Raw genomic sequence first — 18,255 nt, 5'->3', positions numbered from 1 at the left:
CTCTAAGAAGATTAGTCATTTCCTAAAAAAAAAAAAAAAAAAAAAAAAAAAAAAAAAAAAAAAAACAGGCTCTGTTTTCACTTCCTAATAGAGCCACCTGGTCTGCAGGGGTTCACTAAATAATAGTTGAATGAGAATTCATGATGGTTGGAAGTAGTAGATATTTTCTATGGTTATTTCACACATGTACCTTTGAAGTAGCTCAGCTTATGTGAAGTGAGGATATTTTCCTTACGAAAAAAAGTTTCAAATCTGTTACAGAAATAATAGGAATATTGAACACTGAAAAAAAGTGAAAATGGTATTAAAACCAAAAGTATTTCTGTTTCTTTACTGTTTTCCAGACACTTAGGTAGGCAGTGGAACAGTAAATAAATGCAAATTTGGAATGACTAGGATAGAATTGATGACTGTATTAAGAAAGTTGGGTATCAGTTAAAGTCCAGATGGGAATTATGACTGAGGAACCCTGATAAAACTGCTGACTGTGGAGAGTGAAATGTAGACAGATGAAGTCTGAATCATCTAGTGTTTTCTGGTTGCATTTGCTACTACTAATCTGAAAATGGACTAATGTGGATAATGGAAATTGAAGATCCTATGTATTCTTCCTGTAGATAAGGTACAAATAAAAGTACACCGTGGATTCAATCTGACAGGCAGGACTGCCTACACCTCTGGTTTTCACTGGATTGTCTTGGACCTCCCCTCCCCTCCAAGGCCTTTTCTTCCATGAAAGGGGCTAGCTGGTCAGTGAATGCAGATTGTCTGGTTACCCCTCCTCCAATTAGGGAGCAGAGAAAGACATCTAGAAATCCTGGCTCTCCAGTTTCAAAGTTTGACGGGAACACATGAAATTTTGACTCAGACCTGCAAATGTCTACAGAGATGGCATCATCCATGCTTTCTTCTGTCCAGCTCTGCAAGTACTTAATCTGCAGCTGTGTGGTTCTTTCCGGGGCTCATTCCCTGGCCCCAGCATGCTCCTGGGAATTGCCTCATCACTCCACCGGTCAAGGTGGGCTCAGGAAATCAGTCCTGGTTTCACCTTAGCCTGAGCTTTGCTCGCGCTGTTTTCACTGCAGTGCTCTGTGCACTCCCACCCATTTTTTACGATGGAATCAGCCTATCTTTCAAGATCCAGCTCAAAGGTCACTTCTTCTACTAAGCTGTCCTCCCTCCCCGTGTATGCCTCTATCACTACTCACGATATTTGTGGTGAATTGAATTCCCATCTCCCTCCCCAACTCGACTGAGTGCCTGTTACCCAGATGCCACCCACCCTTCATCTCCTAGGGCCTGTGTCCTCTTGATCCTGTTTGGCAAGCTCCTCTGAGTTTGCCCCTGAAGAATCCACTTCCTCATGGCATATAACAGCATAAACATCACAGACATTTTCTTGCAGGGCAGCTGACTCAGGAGGGGGTTATACAGCCGTACATTCTGAGAAATGTCTTGTTGGATGATTTCGTTATTGTGTGAACATCATAGAGTGCACTTACACAAACCAAGATGGTATAGTCAACTAATAAGGTTTCATTTACACCAGCATCAGCACCAACATGTGAGTAATTGTAGTGTAAACCCTGTGGGCTTTTGTTTTTTGTAACGCAAGTGTCCAACTTAAGCTTTGATTGCTGAGGCATTCATTTCAAAGAGACATCTGCTTCAAAGAAGGTATATAAACACATTGACCACCACACACTTGATAGAGCCAGGCCACCTTCCCACACTGAGGCTTCTTTGTTTTAGATATCTTGGTTGATTTTGTTCCTTGTTTTAAATTCACCAATAAAAAGTGATCCTGTGAAACCCTAGGCCACCACTCTCCCCCAATAAAAACAGCACCTCAGGCCCCTGCATGTACTCACTCTCTACCCTGTGACTTGCCTTGTAGCTCCAGGGCCTATGGATAATAAACTCTTTTTTTTTTTTAAATAAATCTTTATTCAGATTATTACAATTATTTCTCCTTTTTCCCCCCATAGCTCCCCTCCACCCATTTCCCACCCCACCTTCTGCCCTTACCTCCCCCACACTGTCCTCATCCATAGGTGTATGATTTTTGTCCAGTCTCTTCATGAACCCCCCATACCCCTTTCCCCCTGAGAATTGTCAGTCCACTCCCTTTCTATGCCCCTGATTCTATTATATTCACCAGATTATTCTGTCCCTCAGGTTTTTAATTCACTTGATTTTTAGGTTCACTTGTTGATAGATATGTATTTGTTGTTCATATTTTTTCTCTTTACTTTTTTCTTTTCCTCTTCTTTAAGAATACCTTTCAGCATTTCATATAATACTGGTTTGGTGGTGATGAACTCCTTTAGCTTTTTCTTGTCTGTGAAACTCTTTATCTGCCCTTCAATTCTGAATGATAGCTTTGCTGGGTAGAGTAATCTTGGTTGTAGGTTCTTGCTATTCATCACATTGAAAATTTCTTGCCACTCCCGTCTGGCCTGCATAGTTTCTGTTGAAAAGTCAGCTGACAGTCGTATGGGTGCTCCCTTGTAGGTAATTAACTGTTTTTCTCTTGCTGCTTTTAATAGTCTCTCTTTGTCTTTTGCTCTTGGCATTTTAATGATGATGTGTCTTGGTGTGGTCCTCTTTGGATTCCTTTTGTTTGGGGTTCTGTGGGCTTCCTGGACTTGTAAGTCTATTTCTTTCACCAGGTGGGGGAAGTTTTCTGTCATTATTTCTTCCAATAGGTTTTCAGTATCTTGCTCTCTCTCTTCTTCTGGCACCCCCATAATTCTGATGTTGGTACGCTTGAAGTTGTCCCAGAGTCTTCTTACATTATCTTCAACTTTTTGGATTTTTTTTTTTGCTTTTTGCTTTTTCGGTTGAGTGATTTTTGCTTCTTTGTAATTCAATTCTTTGACTTGATTTTTGTGTTCCTCTTATCTGTTTTTGGGTCTCTGTATAATATTTTTTATTTCAGTCAGTGTATGTTTAATTTCTAGTTGGTCCTTTTTCATATTTTCGAGGGTCTCGTTATATTTATCGGCCTTTTCTAGGATATTCTTAAAAAGCCTTATAACCGTGGTTTTGAATTCTATATCCAGTCATTTGTTTTCCTCCATTTCTTTCGTTTGTGATCTGATTCTTTGACGCCACATTTTCACTGCTTCCCTGAGTTGGTAAGGTAGATTTGTGTGCTAGGTTTCCAATATGGCCCAGTGGGTCTGCCTCCCCAGTTAACCTGAGGTGGACACTCTTGGTGCACCCCTTTGTGGACTGTGTGTACAGCCTTGTTGTAATTAAGTCTTGATTGTTGTTGGTATCACTGGGAAGAATTGACCTCCAGGCCAGTTGGCTGTAAGGATCAGCTGTGTCTATGCTGGGAGAAGTTCGGTGCTGGAGACAGCCTTATAGGATTAGACTTGCCAAATTGCAATAGCCTCTGTGCTCAGCTTGGATGGGGTGGAGTCTCAGTCTTGGCTTCCCGTCAGCCTTGCCCTTGCGCGCACGTGCGTGCCTTCAGACCTCTGCCTTCCCGGCTCCCGAGTCTCCGCTCGAGAGTCCAGACTCCCCCCACAAGAGCGTGGGTCCCCAGGGGCTCGCCTGGAACGGGGGTTCACTGCAGTCAGAACTGGGGCTCAGTGCATTCAGGAGCCTCTGACTCCCTTCCACTAGGGAAAGCCTATGGCAACCTCCGCAGCCTTTGTGCGCACTGGCGCGCGCGCACTTTCAGTCCTCCGCCTTCCCCGGCTCCCAAGTCTCCGCCCGAGAGTCCAGACTCCCCCCGTAAGAGCGTGGGTCCCCAGGGGCTCGCCCAGAACTGGGGTTCAGTGCAGTCAGAACTGGGGTTCAGTGCGGTCAGGGGCTTCCTTCCCCCTTCCACCAGAGAAAGTCAGCCAGGCTCTCAGCCGCCCTTCCTCTCTGCGCGCACAAAGACCCTTTGCCGTACCTCCAATTCTCTGTGAGTTTTTCTCTTTCCTTCTAGTTGTAGAATTTTCACTCAGCCAGCTTTCCTGTGGTTCTGGATGGTGTCCGTTCTGTCTTTTAGTTGTAGTTTTGAAATTGTTGTGCGAAGCAGCAGTTTAGGTGTTTACCTATGCCGCCATCTTGGTTTCTCTCTCGGATAATAAACTCTTTTCTTCAAAGTTTCCTAATGGTTATTGCTGAAGGGTGTCTTGCAATCGTAATAAGAACCATATAGGGTCGGTCCAGTTGTAACTTTGGTCTGTGGGAAGCTCATTGGGGCCCAGGTGAGTGTCCCTCCGGGCCTCCAGGCATTTCTAGCAGATAGCATTATTATCCATATGACTTAAGACCAGCGCAAAACAGTAACACAGTGCACTATGAATTTACCATAGCTACAACATAACTAGGCAATAGAAATTTTCAGTTGCATTATAATCTTACTAAAGGCTCGTTGCACGGATTCATGCACTGGTGGGGTCCCTCAGCCTGGCCTGCACCCTCTCACAATCTGGGACCCCTCGGGGGATGTGTTAGTGTGTGAGGTGGCAGGCAGCTAGGGAGGAGCCCGAGCCTGGGCAGAGTACCACACTGCTCCTGCTCATCCCATCCCAGCCCCACTGTGCCTGCCACTGCTGCTGCTCGCTGCTCGGTAGCGCTGCCACGGAGGTGGGAGAGGCTCGCACTGCTGCAGCTGCACTTGCCAGCCATGAGCCCGACATCTGGCACCCATCAGTCAGCTGAGCAGTGCTCCTGCTGGGGGAGCACACTGACCACCAGGGAGCAGCTCCTGCATTGAGCGTTTGGCCCCTGGTGGTCAGTGTGTGTCATAGCAACCGGTTGTTTGGCTGCTTAGACTTTTCCTAGCTAATAAAAGAATAATATGCAAATTGACCGTCACTCCAACACACAAGATGGCTGCCCCCATGTGGTCAAAGATGACTGCCCCCATGTGAACACAAGATGGCCGCCACAAGATAGCCAGCAGGGGAGGGCAGTTAAGGGTGACCAGGCTGGCAGAGGAGGGAAGTTGGGGGGGACCAGGCCTGCAGGGAAGGGCAGCTGGGGGGGACCCAGGCCTGCAGGGGAGAGCCGTTGGGGGGGGACCAGGCCTGCAGGGGAGGGCAGCTAGGGGTGACCAGGCCTTCAGGCGAGAGCAGTTAGGAGTGACCAGGCCTGCAGGGGAGGGCAGTTAGGGGAAAACAGGCCTGCAGGGGAGGGCAGTTAGGGGAAAACAGGCTGGCAGGGGAGCAGTTAGGCATCAATCAGGCTGGCAGGGGAGTGGTTAGGGGGTGATCAGGCTGGCAGGCAGAAGCGATTAGGGGCAATCAGGAAGGCAGGCAGGCGAGCAGTTGAGAGCCAGCAGTCCTGGATTGTGAGAGGGCAGTCAGAAATCCCTCAAGGGGTCCCAGATTGGAGAGGGTGCAGGCTGGGCTGAGGGACACACACCCCCGTGCACGAATTTCGTGCACCGGGCCTCTAGTATATATATAAACTAGAGGCCCATTGCACAATATTTGTGCAAGTATAGGCCCCTGGCTTCACTCCCAGTCGCCCGGGAGCTGGCAAGTCCCCGCTCCCTGGCCGCCTGGGAGCCAGCAAGTCCCTGGTCCCTGGCCGCCAGGGAGGGAGCCGGCACGTCCTCGCTTCTGTCTGGAGCACCACTCCAGTAGCTCCCTCTGCCACCCCCATTCCCCTCATAGCTGTCTTCACACCGCTCTGCACCTGCATATGCAAATTAACCTCCATCTTTGTTGGGTTAATTTGCATATTCACTCTGATTGGCTGTGGGCGTAGTAGAGTGATGGCTAATTTGCATGTTTCTCTTTTATTAGGTAAGATGAGACTACCCAAAGGTCCTTATGCGGTGCATGACTAGCTCAAAAGCTGCAGCAAACACTTCAAACAAGGATGTAGGGTGGATGGATGAGTAGATGAGCCAACAAGCATCAAAAGCCCATCCTGGATACCTGGGTATTAGGTAAACCCAGCAGTACTTAGAGAAGTGTGTGTATGGGGAGGAAGGAGGGCGGGAGGAGGGGGGAGAAACATGACATGAGTGAATTTTGTTTCCACTCTGGCAAGATGTAGGCCAAAATAAAAATTAAGTTGAATTACTAAAAATATTTCTTTCACACTTGATTGCTGTAGACTGCAATTTATACCCACTACATTCATGAAACTATTTTCTAACTCAGAGCCATCCCTGCCTCCCCACCCTCTCTCAGCCACTCCATGTATCTCCTCTCCCCATCACCCTATCTACATTATTCTTTTTTTTTTTAAATATATTTTTATTGATTTCAGGGAGGAAGGAAGAAGGAGAGAGAGATAGAAACATCCATGATGAGAGAGAATGATGAATTGGCTGCCACCTGCAAGTCCCCACTGGGGATCGAGCCCGCAATCTGGACTTGACTGGAATCGAACCTGGGACTCTCCAGTTCGCAGGCCGACACTCTATCCACTGAGCCAAACCGGCCAGGGCTCTACATTATTCTTTTCCAGAATTTTAATGGTTATCTTCACTTGATTATTTTTCCAGGTTGCATTTAGTAGCACATAAATCAGTTATCTTTATTGGGCTGTGTTTTAAAACATAGTGTACTAACAGAAAACTTGAAGTTCAGTAAGGCCAACAGCTCTGGAGACAATTGCCCTTGAAAAGAAAGTTTCTTACAGTTCCTGAGGAGAATGCCATACCATAGAGGGCCACAGGAGAAAACACCCAGATTGGTCTCAGGCAGAGAGGAAATGGGCTAAGGCCTTACTGTGGTTTCCTTGGGAAGAAAGAAGAGAGGAAGGGTAAATACGTTTAGGACTGGCTAGATTAAATAATTCCCCTTGGTCGTAGGGGCTGCCCCTGATTGTGTGAATGTGGCCCTGGGGTGATTAGGGCAGGGTGATAATGGGAAGAGGGAGGTTGGGATTATGGACTGGTTAGTTTGCATATAAAAGGAGAGTTGTTTGCCCTGACTGGTTTCGCTCAGTGGATAGAGGGTCAGCCTGCAGACTGAAGGGTCCCAGGTTCGATTTCCGCCAAGGGCACATGCTTGGGTTGTAGGCTCGATCCCCAGTAGGGGGCGTGCAGGAGGCAGCCGATCAATGATTCTCTCTCATCATTGATGTTTCTATCTCTCTCTCCCTCTCCCTTCCTCTCTGAAATCAATAAAAATATTTTTTTAAAAAAGGAGAGTTGTTTGTGTTCTCTAAGAATTATCTAATTTGGGAGGGACAGCCCCTCTAGAGTCAGCATTAGAATTATAGAAGCATTAGAATTATAGAAAACAAAAACACATGGTAAATACACAATGGCTTTAAATTAATATTAAATAATATAAATATTAAATAAATATTTGGAGAATTGGATCTTAAAATGTTTCTATTCAAGAATAAGATATGTGAATTTTTAAAAGTGTTTTCTTCTGTACCTTAGTGGAGTTCTCATCATATTGACCCAACAAAATTTTGTTAACTATGTTTTTAGACAGTCTGTTTTGTGGCTATTATATAGGTTATCTTTTACTATATTAATATGTAGGTAATGTTGCTTATTTTGTATATTAATTCCATACCTTTAATGAGTTCTTTGAAACAATTCTTCCATTCTCTTACCTAGAGACATTGGCTAGTACTTCCAGAACAATGCAAAATGATACTTGTGATTGCAGGCACACACCAATCATAATCAGTATGTCGTTTACCTGCTTTCTTCTTTCAGGAGGAGCAAAAGATGACAAGTACATTTCCCTACAAGGAGTTCCTGAGGCTGCAGGGTTTGAATGTATTCCCCAAGGATATAACAAGATGGGAAAAGAGTCCCTACCATTTCCAAGTGAGCACTGTGCCAATGAAAGGTGACTTCTTGGCCAATGAATTTGGGCTAGTTGGAATGCTAATTATTTGTTGCCTCAACTGTCTTCCTTCCTGGCACTGAGACCAATGATGAAGGCAAACATATTGAGAAATCTGTTCCTTGGTGGACTCTGAAAATAAAGATTCACTTGATGTGAACCCCATGAAGGAATTTATCTGATGAGATAGACTCCCCATGGTCAAACCAAGGCCCACATTTTATTAATAATATGAACCTAGTAGCCATTTGCTCACAGGGGCTCCTCACGTACTGTGCATACTGGGAAAAACTTCAGTGTGAACTCTTGGCTTCCCACACATGCCCTGCTTGTTTAAGCCATCTTAGTCAACCACTGAAGGGAAGCCCTGGTTTTGTCTTTTGACCAATGAACTAAGACCTGCCCTCTCCAATCAGGACTGCACAATTATATCCTCATTTGCATCAATGCCAACTAATCAGAACCGCTCTGTAATCACCAATCAGAACTGCATGATTCAGAGCAATCAGCATTGTTAGAATTTGGACACCTTATTTGCATAAAATTGAACCAATCAGGAACCTGGGCAGGAACTTTATAAATGACAGCTTCCCCTTTGTCTCAGTGGAGTGCACTTTTGCTTTCCACAGGAAACTGCCTAAGGAACTGTTTCACCTGAATGAAGTCTCTCCTTTTCTGCACCTCTTTGGAAATTTTGGTTTACACTCTGTAGTCTTCACCTTCAAAATCTCAGAACAAGCTCCTTTAGGTGAGTCAGCAGAAGGTGACCTCCTTTCCTCCCTCTTTGATCCCACAGTGATGTGTGTATAGTTAGGGTCACTAGTGGGGAGGGGTATTGATTTAGTCCAAGTCCTCTGCCCAGCCCTGGCTTCAGAATATGTAATACCAACAACCCTGAAAAATAGTCTTCAGAGAGAAAGTAGTGACATACCCTGTACCCTTAATTACACACTGTAATTCTCCACACGCTGTCTGGAAAATGCATTAACCCAGTGTGTTCATTGGCTAGGGCTGCCATAACAAAACACTACTGAGTGGGTGGCTTAAACAACAAATTATTTTCTCACAGTTCTGGAGGCTAGGAGACAAAGACCAAGGTATCCATAGATTTGGTTTCCTCTGAGGCCTCTCTCCTTGGCTTGCAGATGGTCATTTTGTTGTGTCCTCATATGGTCCTTCTGTGTACACACATTCCTGTCGTCTTTTTACAAATGACAACAGGAAGGCCCAGTACTGACAAATGACTTGTGAAATATCCATTAATTGGCTGCAGTCTATTTTCTCTGATGTGCCCTAATGGGAGGGAGCTGTGGCATGGATAATACCAAACAGTAAATAATCTAAAAATAATTTCTGTTTGGTTTGGGAAAGTAGCACGTGACTTTCCGGCCGCCAACTGGCCTGGCTAATTCAGTTTGGCTCAAATGAATGTGCCTCTTCCTGAGTTTACACTGATAGCCCAGACCTGTGCCGAGGTGTGGAAGAATGGTGGCCAAGCTAAATGCCGGCTGTGGCCAGGGCCCCAGTGGGCAACAGGCAGTCTGTCAAAGGCACACCGTGATTGTATGGACTCCTGGACAAAGCTAGCTTTTTCCTGACCCTTTATGAGGGTTGAGGGCCAGACCAGAAGGCATGCCTGATGTAGGAAGTGTCTGACATGTGGTAAAGAGATCCTGGGGGAGACAGGTGGGTGCCAAGACACTCACCCAGCCACCAGCTCACACAGGGGATTCTGCAACCTCACGTTTACAGGCTCGACTTCATGCAAGGTGCCTTACATGTATCATTTCCTTTAAAGCTAAGGCCTCTGCAGCTGCAGACTTATGGTTGACTTGGCAAGAGGCAACTCTGCTCTGAGACTTTGCAAAGGGAATCTTGACCCAGGCTGAATTACTCTTAAGGTTTTGGATACATCGCAGTGTAGTTCATCTGTTTTGCATGTACCATACAAACCAATTAATTCATTCAACACTTATTGAAGGCCTACTATGTATCAGAGTTGATATTTGATGGAATAAAGAGATGAAGCAGTCATGGGTCTTATACTCAAAGACTTAATAATCTACTCAGAAAAATATGACATGTATCTAAATAACTATATTGCAAGGTTGAAAGCATAGACTAGAGCTACAGTTATATTAATACATATACATATGCACAAATGTAATTCATTATTATTTTTGAATAGTTTCGATTTCTCCTATCAGGTGGCCAGGCATTAGATAAAGCATTTTAGAAGGGGTATATCACATCCATACTGTTGGAAGAGGGGACTCCTCTCCCTACACTTCTACCCTGGGCCATCCTCTTCTAAGTCCATGTCCCCCTGCCTTCAAGGAGTTATTGGTCTAATTCGTCAGAATCCAGGACATTCACAAGGTCATTTTGCTTGTGGGCAGGGTCACTCTAAAGATCAGTTCTGTGGCCAGGGCCACCTGTCTTCCTCCTGTGTACATGGTCAGGAGGCTTTCTAGGGGCCACTTCCCCAGGTGGCCTTTGTCCCGCCCTCCTCAGGACAGATGAGATACATGTACGTATAATAATTGATCTTAACTCAGCTCTTTCTGTTCTCCTCTGAGGACTCTCTGCCCAAGCAGCCCTGCCACTGGCCCCCAAAGGACCACGATCATTCTTACTGGGACTGGTTTCCTCACCTGCTTCTCTGTTCCTTATGTGTCTGGACCTAGGGCTGGGTAGTGTGTTACAAAAGACACAGGCTTCTGAGTATGTGGTCAGCCTTGTGCACTAGCTCTGTGGCCTTGGTAAGATTACATAAACTGCCTTTGTCAGCCTCTATGTCTTCATCTGTAACATGGGTATACAGGGGTGGGCAAACTTTTTGACTCGAGGGCCACAATGGGTTCTTAAACTGGACTGGAGGGCCGGAACAAAAGCATGGATGGAGTGTTTGTGTGAACTAATATAAATTCAAAGTAAAGGAGCGGAGGGGAGAGCAAGAGAACTGGATAGAATAGCCGGATCCGGCCCGCGGGCCGTAGTTTGCCCAAGGCTGGAACACCTACCTCACAGAGGTGCTGGTGAGGCTTTTGAGAAATAACAAGTATAAGCATAATAGGTGTTTAAAGAACAGTGGCTGGTGTCAGTATTTTCATCCCTTAATGTCAGATTTGCCTTAGCCTCTTCTGTGATTCCCTTCTGAGAACTACAGTCAAAACTCATCCCTTACCTTCTTCATCTCTTACCTCTTACCTCCCTTCAGGGAGCTCTCCTGATTAATAAGATCTCTCCATTGTTCTGCTTTATGTTGACTGCCACTGGACTGTATGCTTCTCATCTGATGTGAGACCCGCCCCCCCCCCCCACTAGAATGTAAATTCCTGAAGGCAAGGAAATTTGTACATTCACTTCACACTGAATTCCCCAACTCAAGATTTTGCTTGGAGCCCAGAAGAAACTCAGTATTTGCTGAATGAACGAATTAATAATGAATGATTGAGTCCTCTGATCTCTCTCTTATTTTCCTGAGTCATTCTTTTTATGTTTCCATCTTCTCCAGGTTAGTCTCGTTCACCTACTGAGGACATGTGTGTGTTTTTAAAACATCGCAGTTACATTCAGTAACTGTATATAAGGAAACAGGTAATCACATAATCCATGATAACGGAATGGGAAATTTTTATCTCTCTAGTTCTTTAAAAAAAAAAAAATCACCTGTTCCCTTTATCCCAGATTGTATGGGAATATATTTTAGCCTTGCAGATAGCCCTCTCCCTATGGCTGAGTATTTTTAACATACTTTAAGACTTTAAGGAGTTAAGTACAGGACGTACTGGGGCTCTGGATTTGCATAGTTTTCTCCACCACAGCTGCAGGATGGGAGAACCTGGTTACAGGAATTACAGGGTCTCATGTAAACACGGACCCCCAAAGCAGCATGGGGCTGCAGTGCCTGTGTATGTTTTCCTCTGTGATTCTAAAATGCTTTTCAGCAGCTCCTGATTATTGCTCATATTGGCCAAGATCTTCCCACAGTAGGACAGAAGCATGCATAAATATGCTTGGCAAGGGCAGTGACCTTTTTCACCCTTTAATTCAGAGTCCTGGTCACCATTAGCCTATCAGTGTTGGGAATGAGCCTGTACTAGGAGCCTTGCCAAACCACACTGCCACAGTCCCTTGATCTCCACCTTTACCTCTAGAGAGACTAGATCCAAGCTTTGAAAGTGATGCTTTGTCTTTACCTTGGGTCAAATCAAATAATGAAGTGGGTCTTCCTCATCCCATCCAATCTCTTGGAATGCAAGAGGGCCCATTCTCTCCAGGTGGAATGGTGGTGAGGGTGATGGGACGGGGCATTTGGTTGAGGTAGGGGGAAGTTAATGGGGATGGGAGTAGTAACCTTCTGCCAATAAACATATAAAAATAAAATTTTGCAGTGAACACATGGTAAGTAAACAGTAAGCTAGGAACATGCATTTGGACTGGTTAGAAGAGAATGAAGTGATTGTCAATTAAGTTTTCTAGGGTTTACCCTAGGGGAAATATGGAGCAAACCTACCACTCCTCCTATAAGAGTGGGGCGAAGATTTGTTATGCCCCTTGGTGGCTTAACAATTATTTTGAGTTCATTTATTTCTATGATTCTTGAAATACATCAGGAAACTGGCTTTGCTCAGGATGTTTCCCATCGATCCTCAGTTGTCATAAACCATGTTGGGATCTCCTCTGAGGTCTCCAGCCCTCCCTGACTTCCTGTCATAAAAGCTATGACTTTCCTGTCTCCCTCCCAAAAATGTGGTTTTGCATTTCGGAGCTAACGGATTCTTGAACTCACAGCATTTCTGAGTCTGGGTTCAGGTAAAGGTTGATTGATGTCTCCTTGGGGAGCCAATCTAGCCCTGAGGCCTGGGAGCTTACATCCGGCTCAATGTGTCATTAGGCAGCACAGAGGTTCAGGTTCAGTCTTGCCAGCAGTTCCTCCACCTGCCAGACAAATTACATGAATCTCTGCCTCTATCCCCAGAACCTCAGTTTTCTCATCTGTAAATGGGAATTATAAGTCTAGTCCCACTGCCTCCCTTGTGAACACAATTTTTAAAAAAAGGATTTTATGAAAAATAAAGCCCTACATAATATTTATTTATTTAGTATACCACTAACAGATTTATTGTATAAGACATGGATAAGAAAAAAAGGAGTAATAAATAATAGGAATTTAAAATGGTTTTAGGGGTTAAATATTTTTAGGGATAAAAGCAAAGTAAATGGGTTTCTTTTTTATCTATTATTATTTAATTAATGTATTTATTTTAATAATTTTTTATTGTTGAAGGTATTACATATGTCCCCTTTTATCCCCCACTGATGCCTTCCAGCCCGCCCTAGGTGGGTTTCTTTACTGCAGGATTTCCCAGAGGCTTTGGTATGCTGATATATATTGTAAATTTCCAATATAATTTACATAAAATAGGCAGCAGTTCCCAATTCTCTGCTTTTTAAAAAAGGGGGTACCTCTTAGAATGGGTGGACCTCTCAAAGTTTGGGAAACATTGTATTGGGTAAGTTATTGTTGCTATTGTGATTTCATCCAGGTGGCTCAAGGCCAGCCCAGTGCCAATCTCTTCCCTGAAAGAGTGAGGACAACCAAGCTGCGTGCCCTGGAGATGGAACTGCAGGCTTCATGCTTGGGTGAGTCTCACGAGTCTCATTAGACTTATTAGTTCTCCTGGTTCTCTGGCGATCTCTCCTTTACATTCGAGGCTCCATCATTCTGGCTCTGATTGAAGCTTGAGTTGCCAAGGCGCAGGGAGCTATGGAGGGGCTTTCCCAGGGCTTCTCAGCTGCCCAGTTTTGTCTCCCTCCTGCTGATGCAGCTGCCAGCTCGAGGTAGCCAGGACTTCAGAGTAACTAAATCATGGTTAATTCTGGACCAGAAAGACCAGGCTCAGAGCTCTGTTCTCTGCCAAGACCAACCCAAATGGTCTGTCTGCTCCTCTCAGCATGTTGGCTTGTTGGACCTCAGACATGTAGGAAAGAAGTCTTTTTCCCTTTTTGCCTTCTTCTTTATTCCTAAGGTTGCCAAGAATTGATTTGATTTTTAAAAATGCTTTTATTTTTAAATTACAAGTTAAATAATGTTCATTGTAAAAATTTCCATTAATACAAATGTGTGTAGTTTTCCCCTTCTCTCATTGCACATACTTCCATCTCCAAGCGTGTAGTGTACATCTAGCTTTCTCTGTGAACATGTAAATAATAGATAAAATAGATTTGCTTGTTTGCTTATATGTTTCAATTTCACTCAGTATTTCATGGAAACCTTCCATGTCAGTGCATAAATGTGAAATATCTTTTTCTCATTTTTTAAAAGTCAAATATATTGAGGGAAAATTTACATAAAATAAAATTTGCCCTTTTTAAAAATACAGTTTGATGAGTTTTGACAAAGTGGACAACCACTCCAATCAAGATAAGAACACTTTCATCACCATCAAAAGTTCCCTTTGCAGTCAAATCTCTTCTTATAACCCTAACCCCTGGTAACTATTGATCTGTTCTCCATTCCTGTAGTTTGCCTTTTCCAGAATGCCATATAAATGGAATTATATAGTATGTAGCCTTTTATGTTGGCCTCAGCATAATGCATTGCAATTCATCCATGTTACTTGTTTCAGTAATCAGCTTGACTGCTGTAATCATTTCACAATGTATAATTATATCAAAATATCATGATGTACACCTTAGATATATACAATTTTTGTTTACAAGTTTTTAATTTAAGAGGAGAAATCTCTGCCTAATTCAAGGTCACTAAGGTTTTTGTCCTGTTTTCTTCTAGAAGTTTAATAGTTTTAGCTCTTACATCTAGGTATATGATCTACTTTGAGCTAATTTTTAAGTATGGGGCAAGATAAGGGTTAAGGTTCATTTTTGTTTGTTTTGCATATGGAAGACCAATATTTACAGTATTATTTGTTGCAGAGACTACTTATTCTTTGTCATGACTGTATAATGTTTGATTGAATGGAGGTTTGCTGATTTACACAGCTAATCTCATATTCATAGAGAATTAGGCTGTTTCAAAGTTGAGGCTGTCATGAACATCCTTACACCTAATACACTGGGCAGTTAAATGAGTATTGCCGTAGAATTTCTGATTGAAATCGCATGTTCATGTTAAGTGTTGATGGGTATCCCCAGGTTGTTCTTCAATATAGTTTCCCACCTACAAGGCCTGAGAAGGAAGGCTTTAACTTTTATTGGATTTATTGGTGTAAGTTTTTTACAAATCTAAAATGATTTCCTTCTGGAAAAATCTAATAGCCTGTGTTATTAGATCATGCAAGATTCAGAGCCCTTCCAAGAGGGTTTGAAGAAAAGATGATAATTTCTGTCTTGGTCAGTTAGGGTAAGCTCAGAAGAAATTGGCTCATAAAATACATGGTAGACGGGAAATGGAAATTTACCAAAAAAAAAAAAAAAAAAAAGCCCATTTGTTTAAAAAGTATTGGGGGTTTATAAATACCTCTGTGCTGTAGCCTCCCCTAAGGGTAGAGGTTCCTGTAATAACTTTAATCAGCAGTGACTTGCCCCCTAGTGGCCTGAATATGTACGTTCAGTCTCCTGTATGCAGGCCTAACTCCGGGCTGCTGTCAGTCCACAGACCCTCACTCTCTCACTATACTCACCAAAGTCCTCCCTTGTACCAGGCCTGTACCAGCCAGCTGCATATGCAAAGACACAAAGGAGTGCTAGGAGTGCAAGTTGCTCAGTGTAACTGCAGCATAAAGTTATGCCACTTTTCATACTTTCTTCTCATCCTACAGTGTTATGATTTGGTCAACTTGATCTAACATTGTTGAGGATCTATTATTAGGTGACAGGGACTGTCCTGGTGCCATGGGGATACACAGAGCTATGGAACAGTCCCCCATCGTCAGGGACGTTAACACAGGTTAAATACCAACACAAAATGGTGTAGAAGCAGTTCAAAAACAATACCAGCAGGTGTCACAAGCAGGACAATCCTATCTAATAAAGAGGGAATATGCTAATTGACCCTCACGCCATTGCAAAGATGGTGGTGCCCACGGCTAATAAGGAGGGAATATGCTAATTGACTGCCCTGCCCTCAAAGATGGTGGCACCCACAGCCACAAGATGGCAGTGCCCAGGCCCCTCAGCCCCCCAGCCGCCCAGGGCCACCTGAGGCTCAGGTAACCAGGGCTGACCAAGGCTTGCGCTGCCAGCAGTTGCAGCAGCAGAAGTGTGATGGGGCATCACCTTCCCCTGATCGCCGGGTCACCTCCCGCCTCTGAGGGCTTCTGGACTGTGAGAGAGGGCAGGTCAGGCTGCGGGACCCCCCTCCAGTGCAAGAATTTTCATTCACTGGGCCTCTAGTATTGATATAATCTGTGCCAACTTTGTGCCATCCTATATAATAAAAGCCTTATATGCTAAGTGGTCGTCCGGGTGTCCGTTCAACCAATCAAAGCTTAATATGCTAATGATATGCTAAGGCTGCTCAACTGCTTGCTGTGGCCTGCACTGACAACCAGGGGGCAGATAGTCAACCAGTCGACCGGTCACTATGACGTGCACTAACCACCAGGGGGCAGACACTCTGACTGGTAGGTTAGCTTGTTGCTGGGGTCCAGCCAATTGGGACTGAGCAAGATGGGCCAGACATGCCCTGGAGCCCTCCTGCAGTCCCTCCCTGGCTGGCCAACCTCTCATGTCCCTCCCCGGCCCCGATCATGCACCACTGGGGTCCCTTGGCCTGGCCTGTGCCCTCTTCCAATCTGGGACCCCTCAGGGGATGTAAGAGAGCTGGTTTCAGCCCGATGTTGCAGGCCAGGCCAAGGGACCCCACTGGTGCATGGGCCTCTAGTTGTTGCATAACAAATTATCCTACAACCTAGTGGCTTCAGGATACTGAAGGCAGAGACAACAGCCATTCTATTTGCTCATGAATCTGGGCTGGGTTCATTTGGACAGTTCTTCAGCTGGTCTCACCTGGGGTCACTTCTGTGACTACCATCATCTGGAGACCTGAATGAGGTCTCTAGTTTAGTGCCTCATCTGAGAAGGCCAGATATCTGGAGGTTGGCCGCTCCCCTACACTCTATGGCCTAATCAATAGTCCAGACTTTTTTATGTAACAGTTGGCTTCTGAGAAAAGGCAAACGCAGAAGCCAGCAGGCCTGTTAAGAGCACAGTGCCACCTTAGTCAAATTCTGTTAGACAAAGTCAGTCATAAGGCCAGTTCAGATTCAACAGGACAGGAAATAGATTCCACCTCTTGTTGGGAAGAGTGGCATATGCATACAGGGATGGGAGAGGATTTTGCTGACCATCTTTGCACCCCATCTACCATGGTTCCCTGGGTTTCATTTTTTGCTATCTCTATACAGAAATTTGAATTCATATATGATTCATCTCATGTTACCTTATTTAACCTTTCCAACAAACCTTTAAAAGGAACATGTCTCTATTTTATGATGGGAAAACTGAAGCTTAGCGAGATCTAATGATTTGTTCACTGTCACAGCAGAGCTGGGGTCAAGCCCATCTGGTGCTAGAGCTGTGGAGTGTCACCTTATAGTATGCCTTTACCCAGCTCTACCTTCCCCCAGACTCCATAAATACCAAACCATTTCTGAATTAAGTCCCATGAGGCACTAGGACTTACTAGTATTAAATTAAAGCAAAATGGACAATTCTGGATTATTATTTAGTAATCTAAAGATCTCTGTAACAGGCTTTATAAACTCATAAGAGGTATTCATTTAAGGATGCAATACTTTTTATTTGGAGGATTTTGTCTAGCCAAAGATCAAGGCAATGATGCTATTTCTCCAAATACAGTTTTTTTAAAATTAAAGTTAATGGGGTAACATTGATTAATAACATTACATATGTTTCAGGTGTACAATTCTATAATACATCATCCGTATATTGCATGTGTGCTCACCACCCAAAGTCTAGTCTGTATCTATGTGTATTTGTTTGTTTTGTTTCTTCATTTGCTGCTTTCTGTTTTATATCCCATATATGAGTGAAATCATACGGTTCTTTTCCTTTTCCATCTGATGTATTTAACATGATACTTTCAAAATTAATCCATGTTGTTGCAAATGGCAGGATTTCACCCTTTTTATGACTGTGTAATATTCCATTGTATATGTGTACCACATCTTTTTTATCCAGTCATCCATTGAAGGACTCTTAGGTTTTTCCATGTCTTGGCTACCATGAATAATGCTGCAATGAATGTTTTCAAAATTTTGGAGTAGATATCCAGAAGAGAGATTGCTGGGTCATATGGTAACTCTAGTCTTAAAGTTTTGAGAAATTGCTCATACTGTTTTCCACAGTGGCTGTAATTCTCATCATCAGTGTGTGAGGGTTCCTTTTTCTCCAGATCTTCTCCAACACTTATTTCTTGTCTTATTGATAATAGTCATTCTAACAGGTATGAGGTGATATCTTCTTGTGGTTTTGATTTGCATTTTGT

The 18,255-nt window shown here is 43.9% G+C and overlaps 1 protein-coding gene across 2 annotated transcripts in view; it reads left to right on the top strand.

Annotated features, from left to right (window-relative positions):
* HACL1 (2-hydroxyacyl-CoA lyase 1) overlaps window positions 1-5,883 on the top strand; it is a 44,843-nt gene extending 38,960 nt beyond the window's left edge. The window contains exon 17 of one of the 2 annotated variants that reach the window (XM_080673703.1): window positions 5,760-5,883. In XM_080673703.1, the coding sequence (XP_080529829.1) occupies window positions 5,760-5,768 (9 nt within the window). In that variant the 3' untranslated portion in view covers window positions 5,769-5,883. The remainder of the gene's footprint in view (window positions 1-5,759) is intronic. The other variant, XM_080673702.1, reaches the window with a different exon arrangement.
* Window positions 5,884-18,255: the final 12,372 nt, after the last annotated feature.

The sequence above is a fragment of the Plecotus auritus genome (genome assembly GCF_963455305.1).
Source record: "Plecotus auritus genome assembly, chromosome: 6".
Lineage (NCBI taxonomy): Eukaryota > Metazoa > Chordata > Mammalia > Chiroptera > Vespertilionidae > Plecotus > Plecotus auritus.
This window is presented reverse-complemented; position numbering and strand designations above follow the sequence as displayed.